The 19,785-nt window shown below is 34.9% G+C and overlaps 1 protein-coding gene across 1 annotated transcript in view; it reads left to right on the forward strand.

The window, feature by feature from the left end:
- The first annotated feature begins 3,600 nt into the window (after positions 1-3,600).
- The window catches only part of LOC149779404 (cytochrome P450 20A1-like), a 73,255-nt gene continuing 57,070 nt past the window's right edge, over positions 3,601-19,785 (forward strand). The window contains exons 1-3 of the mRNA XM_089940069.1: positions 3,601-3,751; positions 11,997-12,046; positions 18,252-18,421. Coding sequence (XP_089796195.1) covers positions 3,680-3,751; positions 11,997-12,046; positions 18,252-18,421 — 292 coding nt within the window. The 5' untranslated portion in view covers positions 3,601-3,679. The remainder of the gene's footprint in view (positions 3,752-11,996; positions 12,047-18,251; positions 18,422-19,785) is intronic.

Consider the following 19,785-nt stretch of genomic DNA (forward strand, 5'->3'; position numbering starts at 1 on the left):
ACAAGAGGAGTCAGAAGAAAAGAAGGATTCTTCAAAAGAAGAGAGGGATTCTTCGGAAGAAGAGAGGGATTCTTCAGAGGAAGAAGAGGAAGAAAGAAGACAATTCTATTTAAAAGAGGCAAAGAAACAGGAGAAGAAAAGAAGAAGGGAAGAAAATGAGGAAAAAACGGTGAAGAAATTCAAAAAACAGAGAGACTAAATAATGAAAAAGAAGAAGTGTACGAACTTTTTAAAGTGTTCTGTGGTGAATTGTGAATTGGATTGTAAAAAAATGGATAAAAGAATACATGAATGATAGAAGGTAAGTGTCTTTGAGTTTTGATTTTAAAATAAGAAGCTACACTCACGCACTCATACACAAACACGTACTATAAGGGTAAAATGGGTGGGTTTATTTTTGAGTTATTGGCAAATTGAAATTGTATTTCTTTTCGAGAAATATGGCTGGCCCTGAAAAGGGCCTTTTTCTTTATGGTGTAGAAGTGAGTTTAACCAATCAACTTTAACTGCCTTAAGCCTTTGCCACGGCCAAGGCCTACTTCTGATGATTGGGTTGAAATCACTAAGGGTGGTACGACAGGCTTAGTCACAGGGTTGGCGTGTTTAGCTCGGGAAGGTCGTATTCTCTTCGGTCGTGATAAAGAAGTCTGATACATTTGTTTCAGACTTCTTAACTCCGCTAAAATGTCCAACAGTACCGTAGCCGTTTGATTTTCACCCTCTTGTTTCTTTGCTGCTACTTCTTCTTGCTGTTGTTGCTGTTGTTTTTTTCTTACCTCTTCTTGTTGCTGTTGCTGTTGCTGTAGGAGAAAAGCTTGTTCCGCTTCCTTTTGTCGTTGCATAAATTTCTCCAATTCTTCTTTCTGTCTCTGTCTAAAATTCTCCACTTGCGGTAATGAAGAAGGTAACGAAGGTTCCGGAACAAATTCTTGCGAGGTAAGAAAATCCACAAAATCCCAATGTACCTCTTCTGAAAGTAAGTCCGGGTTCCCTTGGGCAGTCTCCCTTGCTGGTGCACCCCAATGGATCGTTTTCTGAGTTTCCGTCATGTTGAATCACTGTCGCATAGATTGACTGCACACAAGCGCAAGCGAATCTATATAGACCAACTGACGTCACAGACTACTCTCTTCCGATTGGATGTGGGCTGACTGAATTTTGTAACGCGTGTTTGGATTGGTGAATGGACTCAATCCGTTTCAATCCTGTCTCTACCTATAAATAAGCGCAGTTCAGTGCATTGATTCACCTGTTCTCGTCGCTTCAAGATGTGGACCGATGTGCAATCTTCTACGCTTGTGTCTTCCATGATGTTCCGGACGGACATACCCATGTATGTCCGATCCAAGTGGGCCGTTGTCCACAGGACAAACACCAGCCTGTGGATACGTAGGATCTACGTAGAAAGACAAGGATGCCTGAAAAGAGTGCTGATTTACGGACCAACAGTGAGACGTAGCCTAAGGACAAGAAGAAGACCAATGCGGTACCATTTATGTTAATGAATACATTAACATAAACCCAAAGGCCCTTTTCAGGGCCAGCCATATTTCTCGAAAAGAGATAGCCTTTCCATTGCCTACCCCTTTTTTTAAATTTAAATTTAAATTTAAATTTAAAAAAACTTTAAAAAAAAAAAAAAAAATCCCAAAAGCCCAAACTCTATTCCCCATGTTAATTTCCCTTGTCCCTAGACAGACCCAAACTCTATGTTAAATTCCCATTGGCCCTAGAGTTGCCCACGATTTTTCTCCATGTTAAATTTCCCTTGACGCTAGAGTTGCCCAAGGGGTCTTGTAATGCTAATTCCCATTGACGGTAAAGTGGCCCACTTAACTACTTGTGATCCAAAAAGAGACTGTTGGCACAACACCATTCTACGGGCCACAACAGGCACACCAACACCTTCAGCTTTGGATTTAATTTGGATTTCCACAAAAGTTTGGGGTTTTTTTTGTCTTTTTCAGAACTTTTATTATTAGGATTTGTGTCTGTAATTCTATGATTATCTGGGATTTTATTCGCGATACCGTAAGTTCCTTGTTTTACATTTTCACTCTGTATTCTAGGGAAGTTCATTATTTGCTGAATTTCAAGATGTTTGCTGCTTCACACTCTTTTCGGTTACTTATTCTAAAACCATAGAATCGCAATATATATATATATATATATATATATATATATATATATATATATATATATATATATATATATATATATATATATATATATATATAATGGTTTAATTTACAATGTCTGAAAAAATGATGTATCATGATAAATTCTATTTTTTTAAATTCTTTTATAATGTGCACATTCTTTTGTTTTTAAAGACTCTTTTAAATTCTATTCTAGTTATGCAAGAAGGCAAAAAAAAATGTAAAGCTGTTTTTAAAATGTAAACTCTGTGTATAGAATTGAAAAGGGAATCAGGGCCAGATCAGGGAGAGAGTGTTCCGGACCCTACCCCTCCCAGTCCTGCGTCTTAAAGAAAACGACAGTACACACACACACACACACATGCGCGCGCGCGAAGTCATTTGCCACTTGAAATTTGACCATCGTTGAATTCTTGCCCACGTTTATTGAGTATTGTGCACACTTCGAGTAAACAGATACACAGACTATTGCTTTATTGCCCTATCGACGAACTTTGCAAACCATTAGCCCCCCCCCCCCCAACACTTCACCTGATCCGGCCCAGGAGAAGTGTTTACTAACATTCCCCAAGAGGCGCAAAATGTTCGAACCTTTTCTGAAGAAAAAGACCCATGCAGGACACACGGTGCTAAGGATATGGAAAAATTGGAACCAGCCTGGTAATGGGTTAGCATAAAATAGAATGTATATGGATTTGGCTGACCAGGATTGGTTAATAATGTAAGTTATGTTTTAGGAAAAAGAATCTTTTGAGGGATTATTCTAGTTGTACATTTAAAAAAATAGAGACATTGTTTTATTGATGGAATTTCAGTCCTTTAACAGTCTTGAGTTTGGAACACTCATTACTAAAAATTAGCACCTGACTCTTTGATGCGGAATTGAAAGCACAAGTTTCAAACACGTGTATGTCCAGAAGATGCCGCTGCTCATATCCTTTCCTCAACACAAAAGCTGACATCCAGGTTTCATCTATACTGATAAATATAAGTTTGATCATGAGCACTCCAAAATTTTAAGTTATTGAATTTTTAATATTATGGTGTTTGCGTAGGTTTATTATAGGAACTGAATTAGTACCTGAGTCCTGCATAAACAAAGGTTTGATCATTCGGAATATCACATCCTCTCTCCGATGCGACTCAATAACCATTCCGATCAAGTCAAGAAATTGCTTAATTCACTTGACGGAAAAGGCCGAGTTAGTTCGGATTAAGCTTTTGGATCATATTAGAATGTGGTCCGAGCCTTAGCGTATTTCGTACATCAATGCTTTAATAATTAGTAGTACTACTAATTATCCAAAGATAATTCTCTTAGGAGAATATAACACTAAATGTATTCAAAATAATTGCTGAAATTCAAGCATAAGTAAATGAAAACTAATTATGGTAATGGAATATTTGTTATTATATTACCGGAAGTTGGAGATATTTTTTTTTACAAGACTGTTCTAAGGCTCCACCTCGGCATACTAAGTGTATCAGTATTTGCTGCAGTAAGATAAATGCATTAAAAAATGCTGGAATACGCAATATTTGCCGTGACATTTGTCCTGGCACTCCTTATTGCCGTTATATATCTTTACCCCGTAAGTATTTGTATTTATATTTGCAATATCAACTTATTTACTACAACAGGTGTAGGCCATTCGGTATAGACTTGGACCTCGTTTCGTTATTTTTTTACGCGCTTGGACATACGATAGACTCGGAGTAATACAGGGGTCATTTTAAGAACTACTAAAACACACTTTAAGGCTGTAAGTGCTAAACACTGGACAATACGAAGATAGCAACGTATTAAATTACCCTCAAGACATAAATGGTACTACAGAAATCGATAAATATTGTTAACACGGGGCTTAACAGTTACAACGTATTTTGAGTATTAGGAAAGATAACTCTGTCAGGGCTATGCTCGGGGAGTAAATGCATGCATACTATTCTGTGAATATAAGATAATTAGTCACCATAATCGTCATCATTATCATCATCAACATCATCACCACCACCACCAGAAGCAACAGCAGTAAAACAGAACATGAATTAGGTTGCAATGTTGTAAAAGACTCGTAAGAGCCTGCTGTATATCTATTACCCTGCATCATTTTCCAAGTGGGGCCTCGAGTGGTCTAAAGCGCTCTTCGTTACGGATCACTGCCATCTCACCTCTGTCTGTGGCGGTTCGAGTCTAAGATTCAGCCAATGTGGGTATGTGAGAAAGCTTGCCAGTAGCTTCTTGTGGGTCGGTGGTTCTTTCCGGGGTTTTCTCTGGTTCTTCCTCCACGATTAATAATGGCCGCCATGTATAGCCTATCATGTGCTGCAAAATGGCGTTAAACCCCACAACAACAACAACAACAGTTTCCAAGTACAGAATTATTCATCATCAGCAACTCTGCTTTTTAACAAACCTACAAGGATAAAATGGAACCAACATTTCTTTAAAATATATAAATATCAATTATTTATTTGATCTTTATAAGAGACACCAAGAAACACTAACAGGTATTTGAACTTGTTAAAAAACTTGAGTGAACTTAGAAGCATGCATAGTAATTTAAATTAATAGTTAACTATTGTTGGCAATATGGAATATAACCGGTTTCATGATAATTCAACAGATTTTCCAAGAAATGAAGAACAGTGTCGGAATTACTGGAGAAAGCAAAGAGGACAATGTGTGTGTGTGATTTGGACTTTTAACTATTTTTAAAACAAAATCAGTCATCGCTACAATGTCTGCAGTGTGGCAGTTTATGGTGATGTCTAGCAGTGGGGAATCATGCCACAGACATGTAGTATGATGTCCCACCAAGTCAAATTATCCTGACACCAGGCCGACCAGTCATAACACTACCCTCTTAATGCTGAGCGCCAGGTGAGGCAGCTGTTAGTACCATTTTTATAAGTCTTTGGTATGAATCGGCCAGGGATCAAACCCATGAACACCCGCTTCCAAGGCGGATGCTCTAACCACTAGGCCATCGAAGTGGTCTAAGGAGGACAGAAAGGAAAAGATGAAAGAGATGAAGTTAATGAAATATTAGATGTGATTCAGCTTCTGTGCACAAATCTCTTTATTGCAGAAACTATTCATGCCAGAGACCTGCCCAAACCGAACATCATCTGCTGCACAGAAGAACAATTAACTTGTTAACCCCTGGAGGTTTTTGTTGTTTTTGCCTGAAATTTGAGTAGGAAACACATTTTGGGGGCTTTTTCTGAATACATCCTAATACATCAACTTTTAAGAGATTTTTTCATTAGCCTAAGGCCTAGTTAGAAACATCATTTTTCATTGGTTATTTTGCTTGTGCATGAGCAGAAGGGTAAAAGTTGGAGTTCCTTTTATTATTTTTTATTTTTTTTTGGCTTAATGGACCCATCATTTTTGTATCAAGACCACTTTTTATTCCAAATGCCCACCTTATCCTACTTTTTGGAAACTCTCACCAGTCTTTGTGCAGTTCAGACCCGTTTGCCTTAAATCTGAGAGCGAAAAGTCTAAAATCCGGACACAAAATAGGATTCCGATCACAGGTGAAGTTTGGGTGAAGAAAAGAAAAAAAACGGGTCCAAAATATTAGATTTTTCCTTCTGTATTTTGTAGTGCAACTAGAATGTCCTGATTATTTGGTATCATTGTAGAGCTACACCTGTCTACCTTTCTATAATGTCGCCCACTTTAGTGTATCTTACATGACCTTGATGCTACAAAACTCGGCAATAGGCTACTACCTCCTGCCACATAAACGAGGCACCAGGGGGTTAATGAGTTAACAGATATCAGATCCTTCCTCCATTCAAATGTTGGAGTGATCAGTATCAATAGAACTTTTAATTTTGGACCTCGGTTAGTGACACTAATGGTCAATAAAAGCCCTAAAGCTATCAGAAGAGAATCTAAGGAGCCACCTATCCTGTCGGGCCTACATTGGGATGGTAAAAAAACCTCTTCATACTACAGAATCTTTGTGCACTTAAAACGTGCCTTAGGCGTAGATATAAGCGAAATCGAAGTGTTGCTAGGCTTTGATGACAAGAAAGCATTGAAAAATGCCATTGACATGAGGAAAGTCTGTATTAAGCATATCAAAGACAATCTAAAGTGGCAGATGACTGTCAAAGTTCCAGAAACTTCAAATGAAAGACAAAGAATTGTCAATGAGATATTTGACCCTTCTGGAGTAGCCCATGCAAATATGCAAATGGCTTTGATGACAGAAATGAGAAATTAAAAGAAAGATTGAGATATGAACACAGAACACTTCAATACTATGAACAATATGTAGAAAGAAAAACTGACAGCCACTGTATTAGCAAGAAAGATGAACTGTGGACAAATAATAATCAAATACCAAGCCCATGAACAACAAACTGAAGATTGCTGTAAAATGGACCCCAAGGAAAATTAATGATCTTATTCTTCAGCTGCACAAAGTTGTAAAAGTACAGATGACAGATATGTGGCAGGCCCTCTATGGTACTGGATACTTCAGTGTGGCTCTAAGATTTAGGAAATATAAAACTGCATTGGCTGTATGGCACAACAAGTCTGAGGAGGACAAAAAGGTTTATTTTAAGAAATACCTGAGTGCTAAAATAAAAGAATAGAAACCAGAGATAATTTACTTTTATGGCACATAAACTGTTAGAAGGACACCAGGCGTCGCCAAAAAGCCAAACCAGAAGACATGGGTAAAACCTAGTAGAACATATGTGGTAAAACAGTAAACTGAGGACAGAACCATTCACTTTAAATAGCAACCCTAGCTCTGTGGTTGCTAATGAACTTTACATTTCTGGTTAATATATGGAATAAAGTCAACATTAAACTTGCACAGACTATCTTGAAATATGATCTCATAAAACATAGTGATTCTTATAGGTATTTAGCAGCAACTAAATTCTCCTGTTATTAAAATATTGACATGATGTAGACTATGTTATATTCTTAATAGTAATATATCATCTCTGAATCAATACCGTATAGTACCATATGGTGGAAAGGGTAATGTTTTTTATTCTTACCAGTGGGGAATAAAATTAACATGTAAATCAACTGAAATTCAAGCCACTCACCATGATGACTGTGTTTAAGAGAGGTTTATATCACATTATCAGTATACCATGTATATTTTTAACTTAAAGTGCTTTGTAAAAGAGTTTAGTGTTAATTTCTAGTAATTATTGCTTTATAGAGTTCTTAGTAGTTCTTATTGTTGTCAGACAGTAAATACATGCTCTTTATTTGTAAGAAAGGAAACAGATTAGTGCTAGAATTTTTTTGTTGAAATAGTCATGCCAAATTAGAACTCTTTGCACTTAGTTTGAAAAAAGTACTTTTATAATTGTTTTATTCCCAGTTGTATCTTAAATATATTTTCAGGTAGTTTTTTTTTCTTCCTTGTTTACTTGTTTAATACTGGTTTATTTTCCTGTTTTTCTTTTTCTTTCATTTCTGTTGGTGTAGTTTTTTATTGGCTTTTTTTCCTGTTGAATTTTTCTTTCTGTTGCTCTGTTTTTCTTACATTTGGTCTTTCTTCTAGCCTGACCAGTAAAATGAAGCCTAGACAGAGTTGTCTTTCCTGATGCTCAAAATACGTTTGTTACAGTCCGTGTTAACAATAGTTATTGATTTATTTTTGTAACATTTATGTTTTCTTGTGTAATTTAATGCTTTACAATTTTCTTAGTGTCCAATTTCTAGCATTTAGAGCCTTTTAGTGCTTCTTAGTAATTCTTAGTGATTCTTAGTAGTTCTTTGAGTTGTTTACCTAGACAGTTGATACAGATAGGATGTATGTATTTGTTGCATGCATGCACAAAGCTTGTACTTGATGATGTGAGACACTAAATACAGAACTGCTTAACATTTTAGTGACAAATTCAGTGGCAGTCCATCAAAATGCCCCAAACCACCCAATACCTTCAAAACACCCGAAACCACCCCAAATCCATGAATCATCCCCAAACCTTCTTGTTACATACATAAAGAAATAAAATAAAAAATACATTTTATTTATGTCATTTGCAGGAATTACACTAAACCAGCAATAGAAAAATTGTTGATATAATGTAATAGTCTCATTCATGAATACCATAGTCTTTGTGATGTTCCAACCGTTATATTCTCATCTTCTATTTATACATCTGGAATCTTACCAATTCTATACTGTTGCTTGTCAAGTTTTACTTTTTGTAGCATTATTTACAGATGAATGTGATCTTTTAATTCATGCAACTCACAGAGTTTTATTTGTTACCAACCTACCTACCTACCATCTTGTCAGCAGAGATGGGGAGACAACATAATTTTGCAATAATGTCCCACTTCTACACTCAGTTAATTTTTGAGTGTTAATGGATGGGACAAACTAATCCCAGGAATTCAAGTCCAAAGTATTTTTATCTTTTACTAGCTATTCTTGCTCCAGTAGCAAAATTAATTTTCAGAAACACGGCATAGGTATATAATTTGTCCTGCCTTATGCAAATAATTATGTGGCTGAATTGGAGAAAGAAATATTTGCTTGAACTCAGGAATTCCCATTTTGTCTTATGTATAAACACCCACATTTGTCTTTCTGTGTGTGCCAAACAAGAGGTCACAAATTTGAAAATCACAGCAGCATCCCAATTTGTTCTACTCCCAAATTTTTTTTTTATTCTTATGTCACTTGTTTAGGCTCGAATAAACAGTAACACAAGAAAGAGTGAAAACAACAAGCTTTGAAAAATACAATAATTTATTTCCCTGGAAAAATTCTGTAAAAATAAAAAAATCTGAACTTATGGTTTTATAGAATCAAATCTCAAAATAATCCAAGAATAAAGTTTTAGTAGTCCTGATAACAAAATGTTCTGCTGATTTCACCGTCAAATCCCGGCGAAGAATCCAAGATGGAAGACGATGTATGCTGCATTCTGTAGTGTTGAAGTCTACAGTTCCTTGTAGAAATAAAAATTATTGCTCCGGTTTCTGATAGCTGAATAAATTTATATTTTAAAAAAAATGTCCTTGTTCCACAATATTGCATACACACATGTATTTTCCAGAAAAATAGTGGAATTAATCCTTTTGAATCCAAGTAATTTGAAATAATTCCAAATCATGTAATTTGAAATAACTCCAAACAGCACAACATACAACTACAGTTTAACAGCCTAGCTTCTACTGAGATTAATTCTCCAAAACATGGGTTATATGGGCTTACTAAAAGGTAAACAAGGGTCATGTGATCATCTTATGTAAATTTATAGAAGCAAGTACTTGTTACAGATCACGTTTACCCATTGTGATCCTGACGAAATCCAACCATTTTTACTCTTCAAAATAAAAAAAATTGTTTATATCTTTAAGACAAAGTCCCATCATGACCTTGAAAATAACCAATCATTTTAAAATAAAATAGAACTTGTTTACGAAGGTTGCTACAAATTCTGAAACAAGGTCAGGATTTAGATCAACACCTGATGTTTATAAACTAACAGTCAAGGTCAAACTATTTTCCAGAAAAAAGTATCATCTCTAGTGAATAAATTTACATTACAATATCATGTAATGAAAAATAATTTTTTTCTAAAACTGACAAACAAATTGAAATAAATATATATTAAATCAGATATAATAAAATCAAATATACATAACTTTATGTTCAAACTTTCTTTTAATGTCACTAATTCCAATTTTTTATTTATTTGGTTTTACTTTTTTATTTTTATGTTGAAGCTTTCTTTTGTCACTTCTGTCCTAGGATGGGTACTTAAGCTAGAGATGCTAGATTTATTGATATTTTATTCATTTGGACACATTCAAAGGATTAACTTGACCAGTCTCTTGATATGATGAATATGCATCACTCTTCAATTGGAATAGTCTTAAATTAGTCAAGAAAGTGTCAACTGTTCACTTTAAGAGGGAAATAACTTCATAATGGATATAATTTTGATACTGGAGTATATTTTCAGAGAAACCAATACACATCAATTACTGCATACAGAAGTTTTCATCATAGGAATTTTTAAATTATGTTTCTAGGCATTATTAAAGTCTACTTTGGTTTAGCCGGATTGGTAATAACTATCATGACTTTCAGGACATGTGATTGGTGCTTCTTTTTGTAATGAAAATAGGTGAGGATTATTAAACAATATATCTCTGGTGATTTGCAGAATCACCATGGGAACCACAGCAGGTCTGGGTGTGACAGAATTGCTAGCACAGGAGCTAGTATAAGCACACCAATCAGAATCTTTGAAGCTATATCTATAGTAACTGTTGTGACTGGCAGTGCTGGTAAATTTCACTACATTAACATTTGCTAATACATATCTGTTCACAGCTTGTCGGTGGCACAAAACAAACTCAATACAATTACCAAGCTGTACTTGATGGTTTTTGAGTATAAAATAATTAGCATAGCTGAGTTAGACACATTGTTGGCAGAAATGGAAAACCACCAACATATCCAAACATAGATAAGTATCCGGGGCATTAATGATCATAATAGCCATTTGTTTGCTTAGTGATTTTGGTTAAAGTCTAATGCCCCACATGACTTATGCTCTGGTATGGGCACCTCATTGTGTGTGATGTGAGTACAAAGTCATGAGGGATAGCAAAGTTTGACCTAGATCTACTGGTGCTCCAACAGGTTGGTAGAATATCACTAATTTACCAGTGTCTTTAAGAACTTAAGAAGGAAATTGCAGCATTTTGTTGGTGTGCACAAGGTTACTTTCAGGCAAATTAGATACTCTTTTTTGTGTTTTTTTTACAAGCCTGACAGGCAACTTATTGGTTGAGCCAAGACAGAGGTAAGTGATCTTAGAACACCTGGCTAATTGGAGCCCTATTGCAACAGAGAACTCACATAAACCAGTTACTGTACCTATAAATGAGACAATTTTTCACAATACAGGTTCACAAAATTAAAAGGAATTTGTGAGTGTGTGACACCTTTTTCCAATGGCCCAAGATTGTTTCTGGCTTGTCTCCTCTTTGTAATTTTCTGGTACTTGATAATATGTTAACATTTTCTTTTCTATCTCTCTGACCATTATCAGTGAAAGGACTCCAATTAAAATTTATTCATACCCCTCAAACCAGAGCAAGCTACCAATGTATTGAGAGCCTGGCCCGTATATCAATCTTAATAGTTACATGTCATGCTGACCATTAAAATAATTTACTGTGACAGAACAGCTACAACCATTTTGCACCATTACAGCATTACCGGTAGTTACATAAACATCAGAAAATTATTTTATTATTGGTAAAATTATAATTTCCTTAATTATTGATTTGATTTTAAGTTAGAATCCTTGGCATATGGTTCGGGAATTAAAAGACTACGCATGAAAATATGATTGTAGCTGAAATTACTTGGATGAGAAGTTCATTCAAAATGTGGAAAAACACACATAGCATAAGTGCATCACAGAAACATGCTGCTAGTGAAGGAGAACAGTACATTCAGGAGCATACCACTCTTATTAGATTCCGTGTCATATCCCCCCATCCAACAAAAATTCAACATCAAAACTGATACATCAGCACAAGGTTGTACAACTTTCCTTCAATAATATCTACTTGGGATGATACTATTACTGTACAGCACAGTCCTACAGTCCCACATAAATTTCACTGATTTGCATATAAACATTTTTATAGCTATTATGAAGAAATTAGATATAATTATCAAAGAACATTATATAATGAAAATTATATATTTAATATTTTCAGTTTCCTGGCAGCCTATACCCATCTGTTGCAGGAGGTTAATTTAATATTTCAGTGTTTCTTATAATATCAGTTTCTTCTTGCAGGGATCCAGTAAGCCTACTTCTTTACCAGGGCTTGAGCCAACCACCAAAGAGTAAGTTTAGTATTTCAAAGATTCATACATCTTTGTCATTGATCCATATATACTGAAGCATTAAGCTCAAAGAAATTTTGCCTTCTGATGTTATTTCATTTAGGTATCTTAATGGAGAGTTATTATCAACATCCATTATTTTCCCTGGAAAAAAACTAGGTTGCTAATAATGAAGTGACCAAGTATGAATGTTTTAATTTTCATATAATTTGTATAACTTTCATAGCTAAGATATAAATTGTCAAAAAGTCAACCCTATAAATTAATACGTGGCTCACTCTAGGTACTAACAGCACATCATTCATATTGTGAAAAAGTCAGCCATGTAAATTAATACAGAGCTCTCTTTAATTGCTTCCAGCACATCATTATTTAATGAGTCTATGCACTTAAATTAATAACAGAAAAGTTTGAAAAGCAACAAACTTTGTTGTTGTTGTAGGGTTTAACGCCATTTTTTCAGCACAAGATAGGCTATACATGGCAGCAAGTATAAATGGTAGGGGAAGAACCCTGGAAAGGACCACCAACTGATGAGAAGCTACTGGCAAGCTTTCTCACATACCCACATTGACTGATTTTGAGACTCGAACCCATGCAAAGGTGAGATGGCAGTGATCTTCAACGGTGAGTGCTTTAGACCACTCAGCCACTTAGGCCCCAACAAGCTTTGTAACATTCAACAAATAATTTATTTCCCTAGAATACAAAGTGATAAGGAAAAACAAAGAGAACTTATGGCATTGTGAATTAAATCCCAAAATAATTCAGACATAAATCCTAATAATAAAAGCTCAGAATAAACTTTAGTGAAAATCCAAATCAAGTCCAACACTGAAAGTGTTGATGTGCCTGTGATGGCTCATAAAGTGTTGAGGTGCCAATAGTCTTTGTTGAAATGCAGTCATGTTATTCCAGGTTTGATTTCACTATAAATGCCAGTGAATGTCTCTGTCCAAGAATATTTTTTTATTTTTATGTGCACTCTGTATTTCCAGAGAACAATCATGTGAATTGAATAAATTAAAGAAAGAAATTCCAACCCATATGAACTACTGGACACAGCAATAATACAAATTGATTGTGCTTGATCTTAAAGGACAAATGAATAATTTTTCCAATGACAAGATTATATAGTCCTCTACTTGAGCTCAGGTCACAATTAGCATTTTCTAAAAAAAGAAAACTATTACCTAATGGAAAATAATCTGGAAACATTTTGATGTTTACAAAATAAAATGTTAGTTATAATAAAAAGTCTTTTACTAAAATTACAATATATAACCTGGACTGTGTCAGGAATGCCAGGGGAATCCCAATAACCTAGACCTGGACCCAAATAAACATGTTTACTTCTATTAATAATGAACCTAATATTAAACCCATACATATAGAGAATATTTTAGCTATGTATTAGTTGTTTACAGAATAATAATAATTTTAAAACAATCAATAATTCAGGTCAAGTAGAAAATAAACTTGATTTTGGATAAGGTTATGTCCAACGTACATTGTTACATTATAATAGCATATAATGAAACAATAAAATAAACAAAAATACCTTAAAAACAAATAAAAGTGTCAACAGGTTACCTGGGTATTCCGGTACCTGCCAGTTGTAGCAAGATAACCAGGTGGGATTTTCGGATTCACAACAGAACAGTTTTGACGATGATATAAATACAATGTTTAATAATGGATGACTTGAATGAGCAACTAATTATGAAAATGTGCATATATATATATATCTATATATATATATATATATATATATATATATATATATATATATATATATATATATATATATATATATATATATATAATCCAAATATTGGATTTGATTAACATAAGAATGCACAGACTTAATGATGAAAAATACAAATAAATTAATTTATCAAATATAAAGACAAGGTGTGAATGGTTCACAATGATTTGACAATGAAACAATGGATATAGTTTACTCAGGTAGTAAACGATGTAAAATTTTACCCATGTAGTAAAGTGCAATCACTCAGGTAGCGAAATTATGGTGATAAAAAAAGAGGGACAGATATACAGCTTATCTTTACAGTCCCAAAAGATACACTGGGTTTTATGAACCCCAAAATTAGCCCACGGCTAACAAATTACATGTATGGAGATACACTCCATCATCAGTACGGTGTTTCAGCTCCACGGCTGCTACAATTCAGCTTCACAGCCGCTACAGACTCCGAACACTCGGAATCCTTCGAAAGACTCAGAATACTCCGAACATTAGACACTCCGGACATTCCGAGCGTTAGACACTCTGGTCACTCCAGACACAGACAGAGACAATCTGGTCACTCCAGACACAGACACTCTGGTCACAGACAGAGACACTCCGGTCAGACACTAGACATTCCGGACACCCCAGACATTAGACAGTAGACATTCTGGACACCCCGGACATTAGACCCTCTGGACACAGACATTAGACACTCCAGTCACAGACAGTAGACATTCTGGACATTCAACACTAGACATTCCAGACACCCCGGACATTAGACCCTCCGGACACCCTGGTCACAGACACTAGACAGCTCTACAGCTGAAGATGTGCAAGTCCTTGAAGCAGACTGTCCGCTGACAGGACTATTTCGTATTGTAAAGAAATGTACATACGGTGAGGTATTTATACACAGACAGTCTGTGCAATGTAGGTATTCAGTTCGTCCCACTGAGAGCACTTCGCCCTTGCGGCATGGGATGAACCGAACTCACTGTTTCAAAATACAACACAATATACAGTGGAGCCTTGTTAATCCGGACTCTGTTTATCCGGAAACCTCGCTATCCGGACATAATTCAACGGGAACGGAATTCCTAAACATTAATTTACTTCGTTAATCAAGAAATCTGCGTTCCAGATCCGGAAATCAAAATCGGGGACCAAAGTGTAAAATTACATTAAAATTTGTCTCGATAATCCGGAAATAATCTGTCCAAAAATAAGAAAATTCGAAAAATCATATGTGAAAATACAATCAGAAGAATAATACATAAAACACAGTAGTGAAGCCCTTGAGAATCTATGGCCACTATCAGTAACTAAGTAGCGTGACCATATTGTAACCAGCGATTGTATAAACAATGTCTGTTTTAGCTAGTCACCGACGGGGGTGTTAATAATTAAATAAACACACTGGGATCAAATCGTCCACGCTTTTTGACATAACTTATGGTAAATAAATTAAAAGTGTCATTAAGCCTCTTTGTTGTTTACCAATTGTATGTAACAATCACAGTTTATTGTTTGCTGTGCAAATACAGTTGACATTTTTAAGCTGTGGACAGTATAGGGCTTCAAAGAATCCAGGCAAACAAAGGTTACAGACTTCTTCAGGAAATTGACATAATAAATGTATGTACAGTACATACATGTACATGAAGATAGTGTGATGTGTTCGATGTGTTAATTGTCTAAACTTCTATTTACTGTATATGTACGTACAAGCACATGTTATAATAATGTGAAATAAACACAAATTAATAGATGTATTCATAATTTATTTCAACCATTATTGAATATACAGTACATTACATTTAAAGCTAGCATATACATGTACATATATACAGTGTGATGATATCGTAAAATAAAAAATGTGCATGATTCAATTATCCGGAAAACTTGTTAATCCGGACATATTTGCTGGGAACGAATGTGTCCGGATTAACGAGGCTCCACTGTACATAAATCACCCTCAGGTATCATTGTACACAAAAAACAAAACCGGAGTACATGTATTCAATAAATAAAAGAGTTTAATTCTGTGACACCAGTTCATAATTACCCAGGTAATAAAATTTAATTAGCTATTGGGTACTCATTTAGTCCATGTAAAAAAACTTTCCAAGTTCAGATCAAAGATTATATCTGGTGATGTCAGGAGTGAATGAGGCACAGTAGCGAGTACAGTTCGAGACTCATGTGATGTACATCGATCCATCATAGACCTCCGTCTACTCATTTTGTATTTTCTACATGTGTGACCATTTGGCTATGTATGTCGAAAAGTTTCCTTTTTTCTATTCATAGAAACTGTACTTGACACATTTCCAAGAAAAACATATTTTTTTAAAAATTTGAAACCATGTGCAACAGATTTATAATAGTTTGATACACGCTTAAGTAGCAGACCAGACTGTATTGAAAAAAATGGTGCAGAAACAGTAAGGGGGTGCTCACCAGTTATTATGTACATTTGAGAGAGTGATGTGTGTAAGGTGAAGTTGTTTGCATTTGAAACATGCATAGTGGAGAGAATATTGGCATACCTCTATGGTACTTTGATGAAACGTGGCTGACATTTCTTTGGATATTGTGCTTATGGAAATGGTACATGATCTAAGCACACTGCCAACTAAAATGACTGCCCCATTGCTATAAAAAAAATCAACCTGAATTAGTCTAAAGTACACTATCTTTAGCACCTATTAAAATTGGGAAAATGAATTTTGCCCATCTAGACAATATCAGCTTCTGTAAGTGCAATGGATGAACTACCAAATATATAACATTTTTTATAAAAAGCTATCAGCTCTATTTTTTCAATTAACCTCTGAAGTCCAGGAAGTGAAAATGACCAAGTGGAGCTAGTAGTTTTTTGCAAGTTGCACATGTGGAGTGAGGCCAAGCTGTATACTCTATAATCCATACTTCAATCATACACTAAAATAAAGGGAACTACAAGTTCTTTGAATAATACCTAAGATATACAAGGTCTTTTTTTTTTAAAATAGCCAGTATAACCAGTGAGGAAACATGGTGAAATTCTTTTTCTTTAAAATTCTAACCCTATGCAAAATATGAAACTGTAGAGCACCATCTCAGTGAAACAGGTTTTGTTGATGTGACATATGGATGTTAATAACATAAAACTGTTTGAGGAGATGTTAAACTGAAGAACATGTTGCATGAAGAAAAGGACAAATGAATAGCGCTATACAAATTTTGATGGAAGTATCTGACAGTGATGTAATACTACTTTCAGGACTTGTCTTTACAACATTTCAGCGAAAGTTAAACATGTGATGTAGACTAGTTCAAGTAAATGTTATGTATAAATAATTTATAATTTTGTTTTGTGTCTACAATCTCATACTAATCCATATGGATTTAGCTGATTTGTGACAAGAATTTGAATTAACTACAGAGCCAGGTAAGCAGCGTAAATAAATAAAAGGTTTTCATACATGTTTCTGTAATTATGGTATATAATGTTTATCTTACTCAGATTTTGCTTTTTTGCCACTCATTCTAGTAATAATTATGCTTATACCTCTTTTGGGGTTGACATATATGAACTTAAAACAAGCAGGTCAGGCTCACATTTGATATAATTTCCCTTTGATTGTGTACCCGGGTAACAGATCATTAGGATTAATGGGTACCTGGGTGACTTTTTATAAACTGTTTGACATCTTTTCAAACAAACAATGCAAATTAAATATACATCGTAATTCAAATTGTCAAACAGTCTACTCTGTCAGTTAATATTTCCAGCACATTATTCAAATGTTAGTCTTTGGACCCACCCCCAACCCCGATGTTTTGCATCCTGTAGATCTTCAAAACTAGCCATGCACTAAAGATTTTCTGAAACTGCAAATTTTGTGAATGATAAAACTATTAATTGGCAAGAGAGGTCAGCAGAACAATAATAAAGTATTCTCATAATAAAAATGTGGAGAAAATGAAGTGAAAAGATAGTAAGAATTAGTCAGTAGCATTGACTCTAGGGAATTTTTTATTTATATGCTTTGAATGTGTGAATTTATGCCCATTACAGGATTCACTCTTGTTTCACTAGGACCCCATGTTTCCAAACAGGACTCTTATTATTTGAGGTGAAAGAGGGTCCAGGACTCTTGGTGTTAAAGGTCTACAGAGAGCTCTGTCAGAGTGTTTGCTCACTTGCACATAGATCTATTTGTAATCTTACATAATTGTATCTCCTTTCAATAAACCATTTTATGAGCTTAATTACAGGACCCATTCCTTATTCAGAAATGTGGTATATTCTCCCATTCTGATATAAACATAGTCTTTATCTAGAAAAGAATGAGAAAGTGTGAATGTAAATAACACTTGATATTTAATTACTTAAAACATTTAATCTGAGACTCTGCAGATTGTTCTAAATTCATTTATTATTTTTTGCCATTTTTTTTTTTATAGGGATGGAAACTTGACTGACATTTCAAGAGCTGGCAGTTTACATGAGTTTCTCACTGACCTTCACAAAAAGTTTGGTGATATAGTCTCTTTTTGGATGGGACAGAAATTTGTTGTCAGCATTGCTTCACCAGAACTCTTCAAGGAACATCAAGGAGTTTTTGACAGGCCTCGTAAGTTATCAACAGGAAAGAGTTCATCTTGCTTCCTGTCTATATTTTATCTGTTTGCCACTCCCTAAGTAATTTTTGAAAATGAAATAGATAGTATCTAAATAAAAAAATAAATGCTATTTTTTAAACTGGTATATTTTGATATAATTTATATGATGAAATTGATTTTTTAATTCAGTGTAACACCAAAGTCTGTGCGAGTTAGGGACAATGTGTTCCCCATCCCCCATATATTTGGGTAAGGAGCCATCCATTTAGTACGTATGCAGAAAGCTGTCAAAGTTTGGTCATAAGCGCTCTCCATTACAGATCACTGCCATCTCACCTGTCTGCATGGGTTTGAGTCTCGGATTCGCCCAGTGAGGGTATGTGAGAAAGCTTCCTGTAGCTTCTCAAGGGTCGGTGGTTCTTTCCAGGGATTTCCCAGGTTCTTCCTCCACCATTAATACTGGCCGCCATGTATAGCCTATCGTGTGCTGAAACATGGTGATAAATCCGAAAAATAAAACAAAAAAAACAAGGACATGATGGGACGACATGATTTAAGATGTAAACAAATTTTTTATTTTTTTATTTCTTGGAGTAAAATTATTGGTTGTCGTCAGGGTCATTTTTGGTGTATGTGACATAAACACGATCACATGACTCCCCCCTTTCGATTTTACAATTCCAGTGTTTTCATTATGCGCATTTGTTAGTTTTAATTGAGATGCTTTGAGAGAGATTTCTCAGTTTTGGGCTTTTTACACTGATGTCAAGTTATTCTGTTGTAGCCAGATTTATAGTTCTAATTTTCTTCAGATCAGTTGGATCTCAAAAGGATTAATTCTTTTTTCTTTTTTCTCTGGAAATATTTTGATGAGTGCTCACACAGAAATTTTGGAAACACATTGCTTACAAATTTAATTTGGATTTCCAACACCGGAGTGCCATTATTTGTATTTTTACAGGCTTTGAACTTCATTAGAACATTTATTACTAGGACTTTTGCAATTTAATTCGTGGATTTTTCTTAGGGTTTTTTTTTGGATTTGATTCTTGAACCTTAAGTTCTTCTCCTTTTTTAATTTTTACAGAATTTGTCCATGAAAAAAATTTATTTGTTAAATTTTAAAAAGCTTGTTGTTTTCACTCTTTCTGTGTTACTGTTTATTCAAGCCTAAACACGTAACAATTAGACAAATTAGTATCGAGGTTTCACCCCACCCCTCCCACCCCCTTTTTCCTATGCATACATACATTATCAGTAGACTCCCCCAATATGCAAGCATATACATTTGGGTTAACCCCCCCTCCATTCATATATACTAAATGGACGGCCCCTAATGACAAATTTCAAATGGAAAAATGCTCACTATCTCATG

This window comes from Sinohyriopsis cumingii, chromosome 17 (assembly GCF_028554795.1).
Source record: "Sinohyriopsis cumingii isolate HCF-2022 chromosome 17, ASM2855479v2, whole genome shotgun sequence".
NCBI lineage: Eukaryota > Metazoa > Mollusca > Bivalvia > Unionida > Unionidae > Sinohyriopsis > Sinohyriopsis cumingii.